The 22,352-nt window shown below is 47.7% G+C and overlaps 2 protein-coding genes across 2 annotated transcripts; both read right to left on the reverse strand.

Moving 5' to 3' along the window:
- Positions 1–12,911: 12,911 nt before the first annotated feature.
- Positions 12,912–14,368, reverse strand: LOC123143219 (uncharacterized). Its single transcript, XM_044562062.1, has 3 exons — positions 14,245–14,368; positions 13,994–14,140; positions 12,912–13,347 (listed from the first exon to the last, which is right to left on the reverse strand). Exons 1-3 carry the CDS (start codon positions 14,245–14,247, stop codon positions 13,009–13,011), a joined length of 489 nt encoding a protein of 162 aa, XP_044417997.1. The 5' UTR covers positions 14,248–14,368; the 3' UTR covers positions 12,912–13,008.
- On the reverse strand, positions 14,329–16,215 carry LOC123143218 (uncharacterized). The gene has a single exon (XM_044562061.1). It carries the CDS (start codon positions 16,133–16,135, stop codon positions 14,447–14,449), a length of 1,689 nt encoding a protein of 562 aa, XP_044417996.1. The 5' UTR covers positions 16,136–16,215; the 3' UTR covers positions 14,329–14,446.
- Between the last annotated feature and the right edge of the window lie 6,137 nt (positions 16,216–22,352).

A 22,352-nucleotide genomic window follows, 5' to 3' on the forward strand; every position in this document is an offset into this window, starting at 1 on the left:
CCACAACGGTGATATGCCAATTGCTATTTACCCTTCATAAGGACCCTCTTCATCGAATCCGATCCGACTAAAGTGGGAGAGACAGACACCCGCTAGCCACCTTATGCATCAAGTGCATGTCAGTCGGTGGAACCTGTCTCACGTAAGAGTACGTGTAAGGTCGGTCCGGGTCGCTTCATCCCACGATGCCGCCGAATCAAGATAAGACTAGTAACGGTAAGCAAATTGAACAAATCATCGCCCACAACTACTTTGTGTTCTACTCGTGCATAGAATCTACGCATAGACCTAGCTCTGATACCACTGTTGGGGAATGTAGCAATAATTCAAAATTTTCCTACGTGTCACCAAGATCAATCTAGGAGATGCTAGCAACAAGAGAGAGGGAGTGCATCTTCATACCCTTGAAGATCGCTAAGCGGAAGCGTTACAAGAACGCGGTTGATAGAGTCGTACTCGCGGCGATTCAAATCGCGGAAGATCCGATCTAGCGCCGAACGGACGGCGCCTCCACGTTCAACACACGTACAGCCCAGGGACGTCTCCTCCTTCTTGATCCAGCAAGGGGAGAGGATAAGTTGAGGCAGAACTCCAGCAGCACGACGGCGTGGTGGCAATGGAGCTCGTGGTTCTCCGGCAGAGCTTCGCTAAGCACTACGGAGGAAGAGGAGGAGTTGGAGGAGGAGAGGGTTGCGCCAGGCAAGGGGTGCGGCTGCCCTCTCTCTCCCTCACTATATATAGGGGGAAGGGGGGCTGGAGGAGGCGCCCTAGGGTTCCCTAGGGGAGGAGGCGGCGGCCAGGGGAAACCCTAGATGGGTTTGGGCGCCCCCACCCCCTAGGAAACTTGCCCCCCAAGCCAGGAGGGGCGGCTGCCCTAGGGGTGGCGCCCCCACCTCTCCTGGTTACGTGAGAGGGGTTGGGAGGGGCGCACAGCCCCTTAGTGGTCTGGTTTGCCCCTTCCCCTTGGCCCATAAGGCCCCCCAACGCTTGCCGGGGCCTCCGAAACCCCTTTCGGACATGCTGGCCATCACCCGGTACTCCCAGAACAATTCCGGACTCCAATACCCTTCGTCCAATATATCGATCTTCACCTCCGGACCACTCTGGAGTTCCTCGTCACGTCCGGGATCCTATCCGGGACTCCGAACAAACTTCGGTAACCACATACTATTTCCCATAACAACTCTAGCGTCACCGAACCTTAAGTGTGTAGACCCTACGGGTTCGGGAACCATGCAGACATGACCGAGACACCTCTCCGGCCAATAACCAACAGCGGGATCTGGATACCCATGTTGGCTCCCACATGTTCCACGATGATCTCATCGGATGAACCATGATGTCGGGGATTCAATCAATCCCGTATACAATTCCCTTTGTCCATCGGCATGTTACTTGCCCGAGATTTGATCGTCGGTATCCCAATACCTCGTTCAATCTCGTTACCGGCAAGTCTATTTACTCGTTCCGTAATGCATGATCCCGTGGCTAACTCATTAGTCACACTGAGCTCATTATGATGATGCATTACCGAGTGGGCCCAGAGATACCTCTCCGTCATACGGAGTGACAAATCCTAGTCTCGATTCGTGCCAACCCAACAGACACTTTCGGAGATACCTGTAGTGTACCTTTATAGCCACCCAGTTACGTTGTGACGTTTGGTACACCCAAATCATTCCTATGGTATCCGGGAGTTGCACAATCTCATGGTCTAAGGAAATGATACTTGACATTAGAAAAGCTCTTAGCAAACGAACTACACGATCTTGTGCTATGCTTAGGATTGGGTCTTGTCCATCACATCATTCTCCTAATGATGTGATCCCGTTATCAATGACATCCAATGTCCATGGTCAGAAAGCATAACCATCTATTGATCAACGAGCTAGTCAACTAGAGGCTTACTAGTGACATGTTGTGGTCTATGTATTCACACATGTATTATGGTTTCCAGTTAATACAATTATAGCATGAACAATAGACAATTATCATGAACAAGGAAATACAATAATAACCATTTTATTATTGCCTCTAGGGCATATTTCCAACACATAGAAGACACATGCAAACACCATTTTCGATGAACTCAAGCTTGTCATCAAGATGACCATAAGCTCTAAGACTCGCAAAGAGAACCAAACAAGAACCAAGAAACATGATGCAAGGATGCAATGGTTTGAGCTCTCGACGAACGATACGATCAAGCTACTCACTTGAGAGCCCCCTTGATAGTATGGCTATCGATCCTATAACCCGGTCTCCCAACTACCACCATGAGACCGGTAAAACAGAAAACCTATCAAGGGCAAACCTTTGCCTTGCACATGATCCACTTGAGCTAGATGATGACGATCTTGTCCTCCTCAAGATGGACCACCTTTCTTGATTGCGTTGGGTCGATGGAGACTAGATGATTGATCCCCCATACTCCACTATGGGTGAGCCACTCTTCGGCACATCTTTACAAGTCCATTGACACCACAATGGATGGCAAGCTTCAAGCACTTGATCTCTTCGTGATGCTCCACTTGAACTTGCACACGGCAATCTTGATGACGATCACCACTTGATGTCATCCTTTCCATGGGTTGTATGATATTTTCCTCTTGACGCAAGCCCATGGACACGTACCTAACCCCACATAGACTCTCACATAGACCATGGGTTAGTACACAAAGTGCAATGGACAATGCTTACCATACCATGGGATCACTTGATCCCTCTCGGTACATCTTCTACGCTTTGTGAGTTGATCAACTTGATTCACTCTTGACTTAGTCTTGATCAACCTTGAATCTTTCCAACTCTCTTCGTTTGGATGATGTCTTGAAGGTAAACATGAATGATCACACAATCTTCTTATTCAAGACATGCTTGCAATAAGCTCAACACTCACATGACCAATCTTTGGATAATTCCTTAATAGCACCTTGGTCAACCCATAAACTCCTTGAAACCAACACATGGACTTCAAGAAATGCCTATGGAAAAATCCTTCAAATATAACTCAATGCAACCATTAGTCCATAGAGAATGTCATCAATTACCAAAACCACACATGGGGGCACCGCATGTCCTTTCAATTATCTTATCATATCTATCAGATCTCACTCTTGTAAGTGACCGTGTAGGGATTGACAACCCCTTATCGTTGGTTGCAAGGATTTATTTTTTTGTGTAGGTGCGAGGGACTCGTGCGTGGCCTCCTACTGGATTGATACCTTGGTTCTCAAAAACTGGGGGAAATACTTACGCTACTTTGCTGCAACACCCTTTCCTCTTCAAGGGAAAACCAACGCAGTGCTCAAGAGGTAGCATCCGGCGCCGGAGCCGGTGCCGGAGCCGGTGCGGCAGCCGGTGCGGGAGTCGGTGCGGGAGCCGGTGCGGGAGCAGCTGCAGCTGCAGGTGCTGGTGCAACGCTAGTCGAGCTGCTCCCCAAGAAGTCACCAAGGGGAAAGTCCGCTGCATTTTTTCTGGATTTTGCCTGGTCCAATTGAAAATGGCCGGAACCAAGGAAGTAGACATATCTACAACCACCTGTTTTGCGGCAGCTACCGCTGTTGCAACTGTCTGAAATGATTTCTTCTCAACCGCAATCTCAACCTACTTGTCGATGTTTTCTTCAGTTAACCTCCGTCTTTCCTTTCTCTCCTCCGTGGTCTCACGGTAGTACTTCTTCCATGTGGCGCCGTCTCCGACACCGTGCACGCGTCCATACGACGGTCGAGTCCCCACCGGGAGTCGTTTCAATATGTTCAACGCCGGTTGAATGGAGTGTCCCACTTGGGCCTCGCCAACGCCTCAGACGGTGAGTCGCTTTCGGCCGCAATCCTGTGCTGCTCTCTCTGCAAAAGGCACAAGGATCGTTTACAAATATGACTAACGTGTAGTCGAATTGATCAGAAACTAAAGTTACCAGCAGTCTCATGAACTCCATCGTGACCGCGTTCGTCTCGAAAACCTTCTTCACTGGGTCCCAATGGTGTCGGGCCCTGAGGACGTCACACTCCTGCGGGACGGTGAACTCCGCCAAGGGGTCTGGGATGCCCAGACTCGCGGCTTCCGCGTCCTCCTTGGCCCATATGGACCTCTTCTCGCCGTAACCACGGCTTCCGAGGTGGTGGCACCCAATGTTCCTCTGTTGAACCCCCTTCATGTACTTCGACTTTTTTGGCATCTTCGGCCTCGCAAGCCGCCTTCAATATTTCAAAGTGCTCTGCCGTGATTGTCGGATTATCCTTTACAATCTCGGAGTAGGGTTCCTTTTTGTCGATGATCCTTGCTTTCACCCTTGTTTTCCAGGCGACCAACGCGTCGCTAAACTTGGACATGGCGTGTTTGTTTATCTTCTTCATTGCCGGGTCCTTATCTGGATCTTTATAATCCTTTTCATTCCGGCCCGGGAACAAGAATATCTGGTGCAGCTTCTTTAGGAGGGAGGGCCTCATATTATCTATCTTCTTTAGTTTCTCATCGTTGATGGTGGCGGTTGTCCTACGATGCATTCTATTTGATTGCCGTAGCACGCGCGCGCTTCCTCGAGCGCGGTTGGCTCAAAATTGCCGTCGTCCACCTCCATGACCACCAGTCTAGTAGTCCTGAGTTTGTTAGGAAGCCGTTGCCTCTTTGCTTTCGGTTCTACACCAGCTCCGCTCCCCGAGGCAGCGCCAGCCTCAGTCTCAGCGCCGGTCTCGATGCCGGTCTGAGTCTCAGCGCCGGTCTCAGTCTCAGCGCCGGTCTTAGTCTCAGCGCCGGTCTGCGTGTCGGTCTCAGTCCCTGATGCGACCGGTGGGGCCAGCAACAACATCGGTTGAACGTCGGCAAGGCTCAAAAATTCGTCTGCCGCCAGGTAGACGTCGTCGCAATAACCAGAACCCTGTCCTTCATCGTTGCTAGCCATGTTTCCTACGATTAAATCTAGTCAATTAATTCTAGACCTAATAAAATGAATAATGACATAAAAAGGCCTATGTTTTGCAGGAACGTTGACTCCTTCCCGGTGCGGCAAATCCCAGGCACTCGATATGTCCTAGTTTGTAGCACAAGTCATGCCGAAATTCACGGAAAATTTCGGCATGACCTTTGCTAAAAAGTGGACAAATCGAGAACCTGAAATTTGCCGGAATGGAAATGAATCAACATTCCGGCAAAACATAGGCCACTCAGCTTCATTCCCTGGAAACAACAAAAGGCCACTTGGGCACAATCGAACCACTTCAATGAAAAGATATAACATGACCACTTCAACGAAAAGATATAATCAACAATAAAAGTCTAGGAAGGGATCATCTTTAAAATAAAACTTGCCTAAATTCCTTTCCTAGAAAAATAGTGGTCGAAAATAAATTTTTCCTCTAACCTAGCGAACCTAGTTAACCTAGCTTGTTAACCTAACGAACCAAATTAACCTAGCTAGTTAGTTAACCTAGCTTGTTAACCTAGTTTACCTAGATAATTAAACTAGTTAACCTAGCTAGTTCTCTATCAAAGCCCTAAATAATTTTTTTCTTAACCTAGATAATTAAACTAGTTAACCTAACTAGTTCTCTGTCAAAGCCCTAACTACATTTTTGCACTAACCTAGAAAATTAACCTAATTAAACTAGTTAACCTAGCTAGTTAGTATGTCCAATGTTTGTGCTATGCATCAGAGAGAGAGAGAGGAGGGGTGCTTAGAGACGATGGCTCCGGTGGTGGCGAGGGAGGCAGGGGCGTCTCCGGTGACGGCGAGGGAGGCAGTTGTGGCGAGGGAGGCAGGGGCGTCGAGGGTGGCTCCGGTGGCGCCGAGGGCGGCTCCGGTGGCGTTGATGAGGCCGCGCGGCTCCGGTGGCGTTGGGGGCGGCTCTGGTGGCGTCGACGGCGCGCGGCTCTGGTGGCTCCAGGGGCGTCGACGTCGGCAGGAGACAGCGGCGAAGTGGGGCGACGGCGAATTGGGGACACGGCGGCGAAGTGGGGGCGAGGGATTTGGGGGAGAACTGGTGGCCGGGTGGAGGGAAAACCGCTGGTTAAGTGAAACATAGCGGTAACGCGTTAAATGAAACGCGCTATAGCTAAGTTAGCTATAGCGCGTTTCACAGAACGCGCTACTGCTAAGCCTGTCTCTTTTTTTCCCTTTCTCATCTGTTTTTCTTTACATTTTATTTTTTCCTTTCTCCTTTTTCTATTTCTTTCATTTTCATTTACTTTTCTATTTGTTGTTCGATTTATTTTCTTTTCGTTAGCAGTAGCGCCTTTCTACGTAAACGCGCTGCTACAATAGACATAGCGGTAGCGCGGTTTAAATAAGAACGCTACCACTATGTGTAGTTTATCGGCTTAGTCATGAGAATTTTAGTTGTAGCGCGTTTATAGTTAGGCGCGCTACTGCTACGTTTGTATCTGTAGCGCCCTTATCCTGCACACGCTACTGCTATTTAGCACTAGCGTGCTTTTTTGACAAGCGCTACTGCTAAATTTCTGTGTATAAGGTTTTCCCTAGAAGTGTTGATCTAAAACATAGTTATGCAAATACTATCAGGACTAAGTTCATGATAAATTAAAGTTTAATTAATCATATTACTTAAGAACTCCCACTTAGATAGACATCCCTCTAGTCATCTAAATGATCATGTGATCCATATGAACTAAACCATATCCGATCATCACGTGAGATGGAGTAGTTTTCAATGGTGAACATCACTATGTTGATCATATCTACTATATGATTCACGCTCGACCTTTCGGTCTCAGTGTTCCGAGGCCATATCTGCATATGCTAGGCTCGTCAAGTTTAACCCGAGTATTCTGTGTGTGCAAAACTGGCTTACACCCGTTGTATGTGAATGTAAATCTTATCACACCCGATCATCACGTGGTGTCTCGGCACGAAGAACTATCGCAACGGTGCATACTCAGGGAGAACACTTATACCTTGAAATTTTAGTAAGGGATCATCTTATAAAGCTACCGCCGATCTAAGCAAAATAAGATGTATAAAAGATAAACATCACATGCCAACAAAATATGTGACATGATATGGCCATCATCATCTTGTGCTTTTGATCTTCATCTCCAAAGTACTGTCATGATCTCCATTGTTACCGGCATGACACCATGATCTCCATCATCTTGATCTTTTATCAACGTGTCGTCACATGGTCGTTTCACCAGCTATTGCTTTTGCAACTATTGCTATCGCATAGCGATAAAGTAAAGCAATTACATGGCACTTGCATCTTATGCAATAAAGAGACAACCATAAGGCTCCTGCCAGTTGCCTATAACTTTAACAAAACATGATCATCTCATACAACAATTTATATCTCATCACGTCTTGACCATATCATATCACAACATGCCCTGCAAAAACAAGTTAGACGTCCTCTACTTTGTTGTTGCATGTTTTACGTGGCTGCTACGGGCTGAGTAAGAACCGTTCTTACCTATGCATCAAAACCACAATGATTTTTCGTCAAGTATGTGATGTTTTAACCTTCAACAAGGACCGGGCGTAGTCACACTCGATTCAGCTAAAGGTGGAGAAACTGACACCTGCCAGCCACCTGTGTGCAAAGCACGTCGGTAGAACCAGTCTCGCGTAAGCGTACGCGTAATGTCGGTCCGGGCCGCTTCATCCAACAATACCGCCGAATCAAAGTATGACATGCTGGTAAGCAGTATGACTATATTATCGCCCACAACTCTTTGTGTTCTACTCGTGCATATAACATCTACGCATAAACCTGTCTCTGATACCATTGGTGGGGAACGCAGTAATTTCAAAAAAATTCCTACGCACACGCAAGATCATGGTGATGCATAGCAACGAGCGGGGAGAGTGTGTCCACGTACCCTCGTAGACCGAAAGCGGAAGCGTTTTATCAACGCGGTTGATGTGGTCATACGTATTCACGATTCGACCGATCCAAGTACCGAACGCACGGCACCTCTGAGTTCAGCACACGTTCAGCTTGATGACGTCCCTCGTACTCTTTATCCAGTTGAGGCCGAGGGAGAGTTCCGTCAGCACAACCGCGTGGTGACGGTGATGATGATGTTACCGGCGCAGGGCTTCGCCTAAACACTACGACGATATGACCGAGGTGTGTAACTGTGGAGGGGGGCACCGCACACGGCTAAGAAATCAACTTGTGTGTCTATGGGTTGCCCCCTGGCCACATATATAAAGGATGGAGGGAGAAGGAGGCCGGCCCTCATAGGGTGCGCCCAAAGTGTGGAGTCCTACTAGGACTCCCTAGTCCTAGTAGGATTCCACCTCCCACATGGAATAGGAAAAGGGGAAGGGAGAAGGAGAAGGAAGGAAGGGGGCGCCCCCCTTCCCTAGTCCAATTCGGACCAGTCCATGGGGAAGGGGCGCAGCCACCCATGAGGCCTTTCTCTCCTTTCCCGTATGGCCCATTAAGGCCCAATATGAATTCCTGTAACTCTCCGGTATTCTGAAAAATACCTGAATCACTCGGAACCTTTCCGATGTCCGAATATAGCCTTCCAATATATTGATCTTTACGTCTCGACAATTTCGAGACTCCTCGTCATGTCCATGATCTCATCCGGACTCCGAACTATCTTCGGTCATCAAATCACATAACTCTTTAATACAAATCGTCATCAAACGTTAAGCGTGCGGACCCTACGGGTTCAAGAACTATGTAGACTTGACCGAGACACATCTCGAGTCAATAACCAATAGCGAAACCTAGATGCTCATATTGGCTTCCACATATTCTACAAAGATCTTTATCGGTCAAACCGCATAACAACATATGTCATTCCCTTTGTCATCGGTATGTTACTTGCCCGGGATTCGATAGTCGGTAGCATCATACCTAGTTCAATCTCGTTACCGGCAAGTCTCTTTACTCGTTCCGTAATACTTCATCCCGCAACTAACTCATTAGTCACATTGCTTGCAAGGCTTATAGTGATGAGTATTACCGAGAGGGCCCAGAGATACCTCTCCGATACACGGAGTGACAAATCCTAATCTTGATCTATGCCAACTCAACAAACACCTTCGGAGACACCTGTAGAGCATCTTTATAATCACCTAGTTACGTTGTGACGTTTGATAGCACACAAGGTGTTCCTCCGGTATTTGAGAGTTGCATAATCTCATAGTCTAAGGAACATGTATAAGTCATGAAGAAAGCAGTAGCAATGAAACTGTAACGATCATAATGCTAAGCTAACGAATGGGTCTTGTCCATCACATCATTCTTCTAATGATGTGATCCCGTTCATCAAATGATAACACATGTATATGGTTAGGGAACATAACCATCTTTGATAAACGAGCTAGTCAAGTAGAGGCATACTAGGGACACTTTATTTTGTCTATGTATTCACGCATGTACTAAGTTTCTGATTAATACAATTCTAGCATGAATAATAAACATTTATCATGAAATAAAAAAATAAATAATAACTTTATTATTGCTTCTAGGGCATATTTCCTTCACACACATGTCCCACATCGCTCAACAGTGAAATGCCGCTGGAGACCAACGCGCTGCACCTCGAGCAGGAGTCTCGAGCAGGAGTCACGTAATTTTTTTGCCACAAGTTGTCTAATCCAATGTTCTTAGAAGATTGACAACCAATTTAAAAAAGAGAAAAGTATACTTTTGGTCCCTCAATTCTTGGCGGAGTCTAGATTTAGTCCCTCAACTATAAAACCAGACAATTTGCACCTCCAACTCTTGAAACCGGTCAAGTTCCATCCCTCGACTCAACCGAAGCAGTATCAGCATGGTTTCGAACGGGGCATGTCCACGTGGCAATATTTCTATTTCTTTTCATCAATCTTTGGTGTAGACGTTTCGTCGAACAGTTGCCGTGCAATGCCGCACTGCGCAACAACCGAGCATGCCCGTCAGTCGACGAGCCAGTACCGCCACCATCGGTGGCCCTGCTAACTAGCATGCACCGCCGGTTGCCCTGCTGGCCACTAAACACGCCGCTCCAAGCCGTCGTGTGACTCCGCGCCTCTGGCCGCAGGCACAACCACCTGCTGGCTGGCACACCTAGCCGTGCCGTAGCTCTCCAATGGAGCAGGATGGCAGGAACTGCAGCCAACAGTTGCGTCCTCATGAACTTGCACTCGAAGCATGACAAGATCAGGACGTAGCTCATTGAGGCCGGGTCCGTGTGGCTTCTGCATGTGCAAGTACTCGCAGCATGCCACCAGAGCTGCGCTCACACAACGCCAACATAATTTGAAGGGCCGGGAGCCCGAGCACGCAGCCACGAAGCATGTTGGGGTGAAGACGCGCGCGGGAGTGATGCGGAGCCGCCGGCGCGTGGGGTCCCAAGCGCTGAGCAACACGAAATACGATGGGATGGACGAGTCTGGGCTACGTTCGACGGCGAGGTACATGTCGAGCGTGAGCTTGTGGGCGAGTGTTGCGGGAGGTTGGCGGAGACGAACTCGGTGGGCTATAGTAGGGGTGTTGGCCGCGGGAGAGCACCCACCTCAACGCCCGCATGCCAACGACGAGCGGCAGCGCCTCCACCTCCGCCTCCGTATCACGCTGCTGGATCCAAGCTGTGGCCCCATGCGCGAAGGTCGGCGACGACGGCGAGAACCACCACAACCAACCATGAGGTGCCCCAGCCCGTCCACGACGGTGACGTTCTCCAGCCCAGCGACGAGTAGGTTGAGCCATGGCGATCCACCCTCTCCTGGCGCCGCGCTCATGCCGTCGAGACCACCATCAACGCCACTTTGCTCCACACCCGCAAAAAAAAAACGCCAGTTTGCTCCTCTCTGTACGAGCGAGAGGAAATGGGAGGCCAATTTGCTGGTCTTCTTGCCACGTCAGCTTGGACCGGTCAAAACCAGGGTCAACTGCACCAAAACCGGTCAAAATTAAGAGAAGGGACGAAACATGTCCGGTTTGAAGACTTGGGGGTGCAAGTTGTCCGGTTCCGTAGTTGAGGGATCAAATCTATACTCTGTCAAGAGTCGAGGGACGAAAAGTATACTTTTGGCTTTAAAAAACCAAAGCAAACTTTCAAATTTGACAATTAGTGGTTGCAAGAGAATGATTACCAATCCTTTGCAAAAAGAAAAATGCTTGGAACTCTGCTAGAAATAGATGTTTTTCTGCTCGTACAAATAATCTTGTAGGTGCTTTGACGATCTGGTGCAAGAAAAAGAAGCCCATTCAGCAGGAGCTTTGTAGCTTAGAGGAACACATTTAATCGCACCAACTGAATGGCAATGTTAAATTGATTAGTTTCAGTGCATGTACTATTAAGAGCCCCACCAATGTCAGTTCCATTGAGATTTCCAGTGAAACCAATTTGCTGACAGATCCTAGGATACTCCCTATGAAATTGTTGTCACTGGGGTCGAGATACTTCAGCTTACTTAATCCGTGGAGACATGAGGAATCGTTTGCTTCCGAATAAAATGATCCGTAATCAAAATTACTGGAAGAATTAAAGTAGAGTTGCATGCATGCAACAAGAGTTACATACCATCAAAGTTTTGTAGAAGAATGTAATTTGCAAAGAAATCTCGTTACCTGCTCCTCAATAGTGATCTTGGTTGGATCTTGCGTGGATTTTTCGTTTTGTTTCGCGTAGCATGTTCCGTTACGTAGGAGCCTAAGGGTTGATGAGCCTAATTACCTATGTAACGTTATACAACTAACTAATGGAAAGAACCTCAATAAATTTCAATATTCTTTTACACGGTCGACATATTGTCTCAATAATTTATAATTGAATGGTAACTCAACAATAATGTAGTGACGGGTTAAGGTAGAAATAACTTATAAGGTGCAAATATCTAACCAAGAGAGATAACCAATTTAGTGTTTATGGTGTATTTAGGGTACAATTTTTCTATGAATTTTATTTAAAATGTTTAAATGAGTCGGCGAGTGGGGTGGCAACTCGTGCATGGAACTTCCGCTCGGGGCCCTTCCTGCCACGTTTTGCATCTTTTTGGGTACTCTAGGTGGGAATACCCATTTTCAGGTATCTGGTAGCAAAATATAGGTACCTACCCAAAAAATATGGGTACCCATGCACATTTGGGTATGTTGCTGGAGATACGTTTTTAGCCAAAATAACCATATTTTCTGTTTTGGGGTATTCCAAGGAAATTTGGGCATGCTGTTGTAGATGCCCTTACGTGCTGTTTGTTTGGTTGAGCTATCCTCTTGATTTTATTTCATATAAAAAACGCAGGTATTATCATGTACTCCCTCTATAAAGAAATATAAGAGTGATCTAAACGCTCTTATATTTCTTTACAGAGGGAATAACAGCATATGATGGAATAAAAGACTGGTATGTTCCAGCTGGAGAATTCTCAGATTTCCTTTGAGAGAACTAGATACCATCGCACAAGCTCTTCTACATGATCCATTTCTTGATACGTCCTTTTTACGCGACTTTAGTCGATTCATATACTATTGATTTTTTGAGCTTTAATAATGGAGTTTGTGATGGCAGTCCGGTGGTGAAATGCAGACTCTGATGTACTGTACTAGTATTATTCTTGGGCGGTCATCTGCACTTGCTGCGTATCTCTGCTGAATGCATGTTGCCATAGTTGGGAATAGTTCGACTGATGCTGTATGTAACTATATGTTGGACCAAACTGCCGGCCATTTCCAATATGTTGTCGAAGGCTTGCTACCCCGTTCTACTGCCGGTCATTTCCAATATGTTGGCATGTTGGGAATAGTTCGACTGAAGCAGAACTGAATTAATCTGCACAATTTTCAGTCAAATGCTGGTTGATGTTCTGAAAAGAGAGCCTCAGCAAGTTGAGAATTTCAGTGATGGGTAGGCAATTACTCGGTAAATTGAAAGAGAAAACCATGATCCCAGATTGGAGTAGGCACATAATCTAGCTACATTGTGACGTTCAGACCAATCAAGTACTCAAGGCCTATCAATAACTGAAAATTAAAATTATAACTGACTGCACACAGTAGTCGATCTAGCACCTGCGATCGTTCTGAAACTTAAATTCCTTGACCATACCTGTCAACAGATTACTATCTCCACAGATGAGGAGGATCCATGCTCGAGTCGCTCCTTAATCCGACGCCTGCTAGCTTCATCCACCTGGGATTTCCTGTTAGGGTCGGAGGCATTGTAGCCCCTGCATGGGCGGTAACCTTGCAGCTCGATTTTCTTCAACCCCACAGCTCGTTCCATGACAAGCCTTATATAGGTTGTCACCTTGTCTTCCTCCAAGAACCCGATCATCTGGAGAAACTTCAAGTTCAGGTGCTTAAAATCCTTGGATGGCTCCCACACCACGTTGGTCTTCTCGGCAATATCCTCGGGAGTTCTCAGACATAAATGCCGAGATCGAGATAACTTCATGCAAGGGCAAAGAAAATAGATACCACATGTCAATTAATCTTGCCACCAGATCCATGCAGGACAATGTAACAACAATTTCAATCAAATATAGGTTTAGGACCCTGTAGAGAGTGTTTGGAGGAATTAGCAATGAACTAAATCTTAGGTAAAATACAACACGTGAATATTCTTATAGGATTCATATGAAATTACAGCACTACTTCTAATAACTGTGATAGATTAGAGTTTGGTGAGTGATTAAAAATCAGATCAACTGCCTGGTATGTTGTTGATGTCGAATATTTTGGAAACAGGACATACTAGAATAAGTCACAGCCTCTGAGATTCTGAACAAATTAAAAGAAGAGAAGGTAACAAGCCATAATCCAAAATTCTACAGGGATAGTGCAATTTCAAGGGTAAACTGGGTCCAAATCTGCAGCAAGAAAAACACGATGGGCAGATAAAATTAGGGAAGAACATATGATGTGTAGATGCAGAAGAAATTCATGTGGTGCGTGCAAGTTAACTTACCATTTGGCAGAAAAACTGGAGATGCAGTATGGTATGTTATTGATGCCGAATATTTTGGAAACATGCCATACTAGAATGAGTCACAGCTTCTGAATAAATTAAAAGAAGAGAAAGCAACATGCCATACTCCAAAATTCTGCAGGGATGGTGCAGCTTCAAGGATAAACAGGGTCCAGATTGGATCACACTCAGAAAAGATATCAGATAGATACACATTCATCAGGTTTCTGAATATAGCAGTGAGCTGCTTCGGATGTTCCGGCTGAATCCAAATCTGCAGCAAGAAGAAGAAAACGATAGCCAGATAAAATTAGTAGGGAAGAACATATAATGTGTAGTTGCAGAAGATATTCATGTGGTGCATATAAGTTAATTTACCATTTGGCAAAAAAGCTGGATATGTAGTATGGAAAAGTTCCTGGTATTCCTTGATAGGCACTCACTCAGCAAGAATAGCAAATATCACACGAGCTGAACGAAGCAAATCCTCCATACAAGTACGTTATATTTGACGTCTGGTCATACATTAGTTAGCACGCACACAGACTACATTAGCTTTACTCTTAACATACAGTACATTTTATCTAAGTTCTGATGTTGGTCGGAGTGAATATCCGTCTCCTCTGAATTGCCGTCCCCCGTTCCGGTCCATCGAGCTGTGCAATTCCGATGTTGGTCGTAGTGAGTATCCATCGCCCCTCGACCGCCGCCCTCCTCCATCTTCTCTGTTGGCGTTCATCACAGGACGAGTATTATCTAGCCGTCTTGCAGCCCCACTTCCACCACTCCTGAATCTACTTTTCATATCACCGTTGTACTCTCTGCTGCCATTGCTGTTCCTAGCTTCGTTCTTTTTTCTTGGCTTCCATGTCGGCTCCTCCAAGTCCGAGGCAAAGCCGTTACCAAATTGACCCCTTTCATCAGCATTGTGACCCCTCGTGTATCCTCCTGGCCTTTCGCCACTGTTGGCCTTAGGTCTATGTTTCAGCCCTGCTCGACCTCTTCGGTTCTCACTTGGACTAGACCTATTCGGGGCTCTCCATTTTGGTTCCAGTTTGTCATCCCTTCCATTGTCTGAATTGGAATCAAATTCACCACCAACGCGAACCTTTCGTATCACATTGCCATGGGTATCGTACGAGAGCTTCCACTTCACCACGGCGTCCATTGTGTCCTCTCTATTCCTTGCTCTTGATTTTGGCTCAAAACCACGGCGGCTCACCTCCGACTCGGAGAAAGAACCCCCACCTATTCGGTCCTTCCCAATGGCGTTACTGCCCTCGGCGTTCCAAGGCTTCCATCTTGCGGCGGGAGGCTTCCTTCTGCTCTCACTACTTCTGTCTGACCATCTTTGATCAGGACCTTTTCTTGCGCCTTCTGAATCTGAAAAGGAACCATGACCTCTCCATTGCCTGCCCCTCTCACTTCCAACACGCATAGTGCTTGCAGTTTCACCGCTCCCCCTTCCATCTCGTCTTACGACTGCTCGTCGTTGGTGTCCAAAATCAAGATCCTCTTCGTCGTTCTCTGAATCAGAAATAGCATCATCATCATCATGAATCCAACTCCTGACCCTCGAATTGTCTTCATCCCCACCTTCCAAAGCAATCACCGGCTCCCACATCCCATCTCTTTCCATCAGTTGGACTGCAGGCTCGCTGTAACCATACGCGTCCTCCACAGCGTCATTCCCCCGAACACCCTGCGCGCCCTCGGCTCCTGCCCCGGCGCCGGCGCCGAGGCGGGCGTAGGGCTGGACGCTGTGGACGGCGTCCCTGGGGAAGAAGCGCGCGGAGGCCGTGCCCGTGCCCGGGGACGCGAAGACCTGGGGCCCGTCGCGGTCGTTCCAGAGGTCGACGCCGCCGGGTCGGTGGAAGCGGTCGGCGAGGCCCCTGAGCTGGTCGTCGGCGGCGACGGAGAGGAGGTTGGGCGCCAGCGCGGCGGCGGAGACGGGGGCCGAGTCGGGGTCCCAGGGCCGCTCGAGGTGGACGACGGCGTCGCGGAGCTCGGCGCGCTTGCGCATCTCGTAGAGCTGGCGCTCGCGGGCGAGGCGGGCCTTGAGGAGCTGCTTCGCCTTCCGGGCCTGCATGCGCTTCCACTGCCACTTGGAGACGCCGCCCGGGAACGTGCGCGGCCCGCCGCCCATGCGGATGGCGAGGTCCCCGCGGCGGAGGGGGCGGCCGGCGGGCGAGGGGAGTGTGAGGAAGGGGAGGCCGAGGCGGTGAGAGGAGAGCGGCAGCGGCGGCGCCGCCGGCGGGAGGAGTGGCATGGCTGCGCGGCGGTGGTGGCGCGAGCTGGGAGATAAGGTTGGGTAACAGTTCCTGATGAGGCCAACGGGTGGAGAGAGGCCGAGGCGATTTGCTTTTGCGCTTTTCCAACGTTTTTCTTTGAATCAATTACATCACATGTGTCTAAAATTGACAAGAAAATTCAGTTGGTGCTAAAACTTGGCTTCGTCGTGCAAATGCTTTCAAAATCACGTTTGGATACGAACTGGTGCTGGCGAGGCCCGCCAGCATGGCGCGGGACTCACTGTCAGTGGCTGGACCGTGCAGGCGCGCGCGCGTCGCCCGGGTTTTTGCAAAAAGCCCCTGGAATTTATTTACTTCTCACAAAAAAAGCCACTGGAGAGGCGGGAGAGGTGTGGCACCTAAGTTATGCGCATATGACCCCGCATATGGCTGGATTAGTGTACCAAAACCCTGCCTCTTCGACTGCCTCGCCTCGAGTTCTCCTCCTTTGTCTCTCCTCTCGATCGTTCCCAGCCGACGACGGCATGGATTGGGACGACGCCGACAACGATGGAGCCCCGCCGGCGAGATCCTGGGGAGCCAGCCCCTGTATATGGTGAGCATGCCCTCGATTTTTCTCTCCGCGACGTCTCTCTCCCTTGTTTATGTTAGGGTTTTTGTCAGTTGCTCGAATCGGTGGAAATTTTTAGTTAGGTCTTGATTTCGTTGGTGGATGCTTGTTAAATGCCGATATGGAAGAAACCCGCTTGGCATTCATCTGTAGTGCTGGCTGTGTACATGGTGTCTACCATGTTTAAAAAGGCTCTGTTTTCTGAACTGAAAATTCAGATATCTCAAAAACTAACCACCCGCTGCACTAGATTATTAGAACAAGTTTGCTCATGTCAAAACATTGGTTGTGGGTACAAAAGTTTCTAATTTTCATGAACCTGTACTTAACTGAATTTTTCGACAGTAGCTAATTGAATTTTTCGACAGTTTCTAATTGAATTTTTCGACACTGGGTGTGCGTAAAGTAGTTGATTTATGAAAGTTAGCAAATTTAAGTACTTTGCTTGCTGCTATTGTGGGAGTAGGAAGTGTTAATTGAAGATCCAGTAGTTAGATTCATTATTTCTGACTGGACATGACTGAATCCTAATGGAAATGTACAACAGTGTTAAATGTAGTTGTGCATTGTAAACTGAAATTATTTTGGCTGTGTATATTATAGATCTCTGCTATTCTTGGCAGTTTAGTACTGTAGACGCATGCTGTTTTTGACGCTTTGAAGTGAACATCTTACTGTTTTAAGTAGTGTTAACTGAATTTTTCGACACTGGGTGTGCGTACAGTAGTTGATTTATGAAAGTTAGCAAATTTAAGCACTTTGCTTGCTGCTATTGTGGGAGTAAGAAGTGTTAATTGAAGAGCCAGTAGTTATATTCATTATTTCTATATTTTAAATGTGGCAACATACACTAACACGTTCTTTATGCTTTGTTAGAACATAATGCCACACACAGTCCATGCACACATGGATCCAAGTCAAACCCCAGGGTCCATGGTTTTCCTCATGCAGCAAATGGTAACCTTGTCTTGATCTTTCTTTGGGTTACTGAATTTTTTTGTTTCTGAATTTTTCTTTGAATCTTGTGCATTTTTCTCCACTTAGGAGAGGAGAGCATACCAACCAAGCATGGATCATGGACCTCTTCCAGAATCAACATTTGTTGCACAAGCAAGAAATGATATACCCCCTCCCAGGGTTACAACTGCTATGTCAAGAGGTAGGGTTAGAAGGAGAGGAGTCACTGAAGACATTCCAGAAGATGTACCACAGTCAAAAATATAATTCATGATTTTTAATACAAAAACTCCCTTTTCAAAACCGATCTGAAACCTTGAGGGTTTTGCAAAGATGTTCAACATGAGAACCGATCTTCTTGTCCACGGCTTTCCTATGGTATATTAATATTACACACCTCACTCCGACAAAAAAAGCAAAGTCAAAATTTCTCTGAATGCAGTTCAGGTACAGAAGCAGAGAGAGTTCAATGAGATTAACAAAATAATATTCTATGAGTAGTAACATAATATAGTGTGTGTGTTCGCGCGCGCGCATGCGTGTGCGTTCCAGTCGTAGCACAGGTTAACAATTTTACACAAAGTAAGAATGAAAATGTAAGAGGACTGCAATGTATGTGTAGGCCACCCACTGGTCGGCAAGGCATTGAGCGAATTTGGGTCAGGGCATTACAAAATGTGTAACTAGAGATGGAGTTTTTTATCCTGAGCTCACATGCACCCTGGCGAATAGTAAAAAAGTTTCGAAAATTCTGATTTTTTTTATGATAAACATTGATGAATCCTTCACATACATAGAAAATTTCTTGGTGAAATGACATTCATGGAGGTATGGGCAAAAAAGCAAAATCGATGCTCCGAAAAGACTGTTGTCGGAAGCATTTTGGAGCATCATTTATGTGTTTGCCCAGAGCTCCACGAATGTCAATTCATCACAAAATTTCACATGGTTGAAACCTTCGTCAGTGTTTATCACATTGAAATTCAGTTGTTTTAAAAAAAAATCAACTTTATTGTTCATCCGGGAGCATGTGAGCTCGATATCAAAAGAGCACTTTGGGGAATGTATTGCCTTTCTTTCGCATATGTTTGAAAATCATGTCCTTCCCCAAATCATTCCCTGCCCATTCTTTATGAGGATATATAGCATCTCATTGATTTAATGATTTTATTGGTGTGGGTGGTTGATTCCATGATGCAATTTCCAAAGTAGTTGGAGTTTGTTACAGAAATCGAGTCAAAAGGTATGCACCACCTGAAAGTGCAATCATGCCCTTACATTATGTTTTGATGTTAATGACAATCTACATGTAGGGGACTAACAATGGTTGTCAAGTGAATCTCAGGTGTTGGTCCCCGGTTCGTCAAATTGTGTGTGGATCAAGAGCATACGAAGTGGTTTCTCTCAAGGATGAAGTGCTAAAATGATGTTACATTTTGCTTCCTTGAGTATAGGATCCCGCACTATTAAGAGGGGATCGATTGGGTTCGTAAAAGACTTGCTCTAGTCAAAATACTCCTTCACATAGTTCTTTTTATCCATCCTTATCTTTGAATCATTCTGTCTCTGGGAGTGCCGGATGTCCGGGCCGCTCTCCGGATGTCCGGCTCATGCCCCGGATATCTGGCTCTTGCCTTTCCCCTTTACAGAAGGTTGTCTATTTTACGCCGGATGTCCGGGTGTTCGCCGGATATCCGGGCCTTCCTGTCTCGCCGGATGTCCGGGCCCTATCCCGGATATCCGGCCCCTTACTGCCCGTAAAACTGATATGATTTTGTAAACGCTTGTGGGCTCCCCGGATATCCGGCTATCTTTCGGATGTCCGGGCTTTCCTGTTGTGCCGGATGTCCGGGCTTGACCCCCAGATGTCCGGCCCCTCTGTTCCCTGCTCTGTTCTGCCTTGTTCTTCAAGTGGCTTGCCAGGCCGGATGTCCGGCCCCTAGCCCGGATGTCCGACCTGCCCGTTCACTTGCACTACAACGGCCATATTTGTGCTCACACTATATATAGCCCTTCTTCTTCACAGGAGAGAGTTGACCATTCACTCTAGAACACTTCTCACTCTCTCTCTCATTCCTCCACACCAAATCTTAGATCCCCAAGGGATTTGAGAGCTTTGGAGAGAAGTTGTCCGATCAAGTGATAGAGGCACAACTTCTTGATGCCATGGTGAAGAAGGTGAAACGTGGTATCGACAAGGGTCTTTCCAAATACAAGTGCTATCGCATTGATGACAGAGACACTTTATTCTTCGAGGACCGGATTGTGGTACCTAAAGGTGATCTAAGGAAAGTCATAATGAACGAGGCGCACAATTCTCTTCTTTCCATTCATCCTGGAAGTACGAAGATGTACCATGACCTCAAGCAGTCGTATTGGTGGACTCGAATCAAGCGAGAAATTGCTCAGTTCGTGAATGAATGTGATGTCTGTCGAAGAGTGAAAGCAGAACACCAACGACCAGCTGGTCTCCTTCAACCTCTTGCTATCCCAGAGTGGAAGTTTGATCATATCGAAATGGACTTCGTGACTGGTTTTCCAAAGTCCAAGCGCGGAAATGATGCTATTTTCGTTGTCATTGACAAGCTTTCAAAAGTGGCCCATTTCCTTCTAATCAAAGAATCCATCACAGCAGCTCAGTTGGCAGAGCTATACACCTCTAGAATTGTCTCCTTGCACGGCATTCCACAATTGATTTTTTCAGATCGTGGAAGTATCTTCACCTCTAAGTTCTGGGACTCCTTCCAGAAGGCCATGGGTACCAATATTCGCTTCAGCACAGCTTTCCATCCTCAAACTAGTGGCCAAGTCGAGCGAGTCAATCAAATTCTTGAAGATATGCTCAGGGTTTGTGTCATTTCCTTTGGCATGAAATGGGAAGATTGTCTTCCATATGCCGAATTCTCCTACAACAACAGCTTCCAAGCGAGTTCGGGCAAGGCCCCATTCGAGATTCTCTATGGCAGAAAGTGCCGTACTCCTCTCAATTGGTCAGAGACTGGTGAACGCCAACTTCTTGGCAATGACTTAATCACAGAAGCTGAAGATATGTGTAAAGTCATCCGTGATAATCTCAAAGCAGCGCAATCGCGCCAGAAGAGTTACTATGATAGTAAGCACCGTGATGTGGCTTTCGAGATCGGAGACCATGTCTACCTCCGCGTCTCTCCAATGAAAGGCACTCGTTGCTTCGGTATCAAAGGGAAGCTTGCCCCTAGATACGTGGGTCCTTTCAAAATCATTGGCAAAAGAGGCGACCTCGCCTATCAACTTGAGCTTCCTTCCAACTTCGCGAATGTGCACGATGTGTTCCACGTGTCACAGCTTCGCAAGTGCTTCAAGACGCCTGAGCGCACTATCAACTTCGAAGAGATTGACCTCCAAGAAGATTTGTCTTATCATGAGCACCCTGTTGCTATTCTTGAAGAAACTGAACGCAAGACTCGCAACAAGTCAATCAAATTCCTGAAAGTGAAGTGGTCGCACCATTCCGACCGGGAAGCCACCTGGGAACGCGAGGACCATCTCCGTTCCAAATATCCGGAGTTCTTTCAGTCCTAGATCTCGGGACGAGATCCTCTCGTAGTGGTGGAGTGTTGTAACACCCCGGATGTAACTTTCCATATTTGTAACTCCAACTCTTGCCATTTTCGGCTATGTGTTATGATATTCCCTCCCTGGTCGGGTTTTGTCTTTCGTTTTGCATTTTGTTCATGTCATGCATATCATATCATGTCATCATGTGCATTGCATTTGCATACGTGTTCGTCTCATGCATCCGAGCATTTTCCCCGTTGTCCGTTTTGCAATCCGGCGCACCCCTCTTGTTTTCTTTCGTGAGCGGGTGTCAAACGTTCTCGGAATGGACCGAGGCTTGTCAAGTGGCCTTGGTATACCACCGGGAGACCACCGGTCAAGTTTCGTTCCATTTGGAGGTCGTTTGGTACTCCAACGGTTAACCGGGCATCCGCAAAGTCCATTTGTGTGTGCAGAAAAAACCCCTCTCTAAACAGCCCCAAACCCACCAAACTCTCTTCCATGCTCTAGGTCGTTCGATCACGATCGTGTGGGCGAAAACCGCACCTCATTTGGACTCTCCTAGCTCCCTCTACCTATATATATGCAACCCTCCCGAAATACATTCGTAGTCCAACCCTAGTCCCCTTCCCCTCTCCGCGGGCGGACGTGTCCGTACCGCCGCCGGACAATCCCGCCGCCGCCTCCAGCCACTCACGCTGCGCCACGTGGCCCCCGCCGCCGTCCGCCGCCGCAGGCCCGCAGGCCCACGGGGAGCCCGCCCGAGCCGCGCCCCGGGCTAGATCCCACGGCGGCGCCCGCCGCCCGTGCCTCCCTCCAGCGCCGTCGTCTCGCCTCCCTCCGCCGCCGCACCCGCGCCGGCCGGCCCCGCCGCCTCGCCGCCGCCGCCCTGCTCGCCACCGTCGACGCCGCCCGACACGGCGCCCGCCTCCGCCGCCCTGCTCGCCGCCGTCCTCCTCCTCCTCGCCGCCATCTCCCCCGGGCCCCGGTGCCTCCTCCTCCTCCGCGCCGCCGCCGGAAGCAGCTCAGCTCCGGCCACCGTCGGAACCCTAGCCCGATCCGATCTGGTCAACAACTAAGGTTGACCCCGAGACCCCGAAATATTTCTCTCAAGTCATTTTAGTTTGACA

Source organism: Triticum aestivum, chromosome 6D, assembly GCF_018294505.1.
Source record: "Triticum aestivum cultivar Chinese Spring chromosome 6D, IWGSC CS RefSeq v2.1, whole genome shotgun sequence".
Classification (NCBI taxonomy): Eukaryota; Viridiplantae; Streptophyta; class Magnoliopsida; order Poales; family Poaceae; genus Triticum; species Triticum aestivum.

Bases quoted from the DNA above. Each gene is read 5' to 3' on its own strand.
- LOC123143219 (XM_044562062.1), bottom strand. The intron at 13,348-13,993 runs GTATGGCATGTT...CCTTGCATGAAG, and splicing joins CATCCCTGCAGAATTTTGGA to TTATCTCGATCTCGGCATTT.
- LOC123143218 (XM_044562061.1), bottom strand. From the start codon at position 16,135: ATGCCACTCCTCCCGCCGGCGGCGCCGCCGCTGCCGCTCTCCTCTCAC.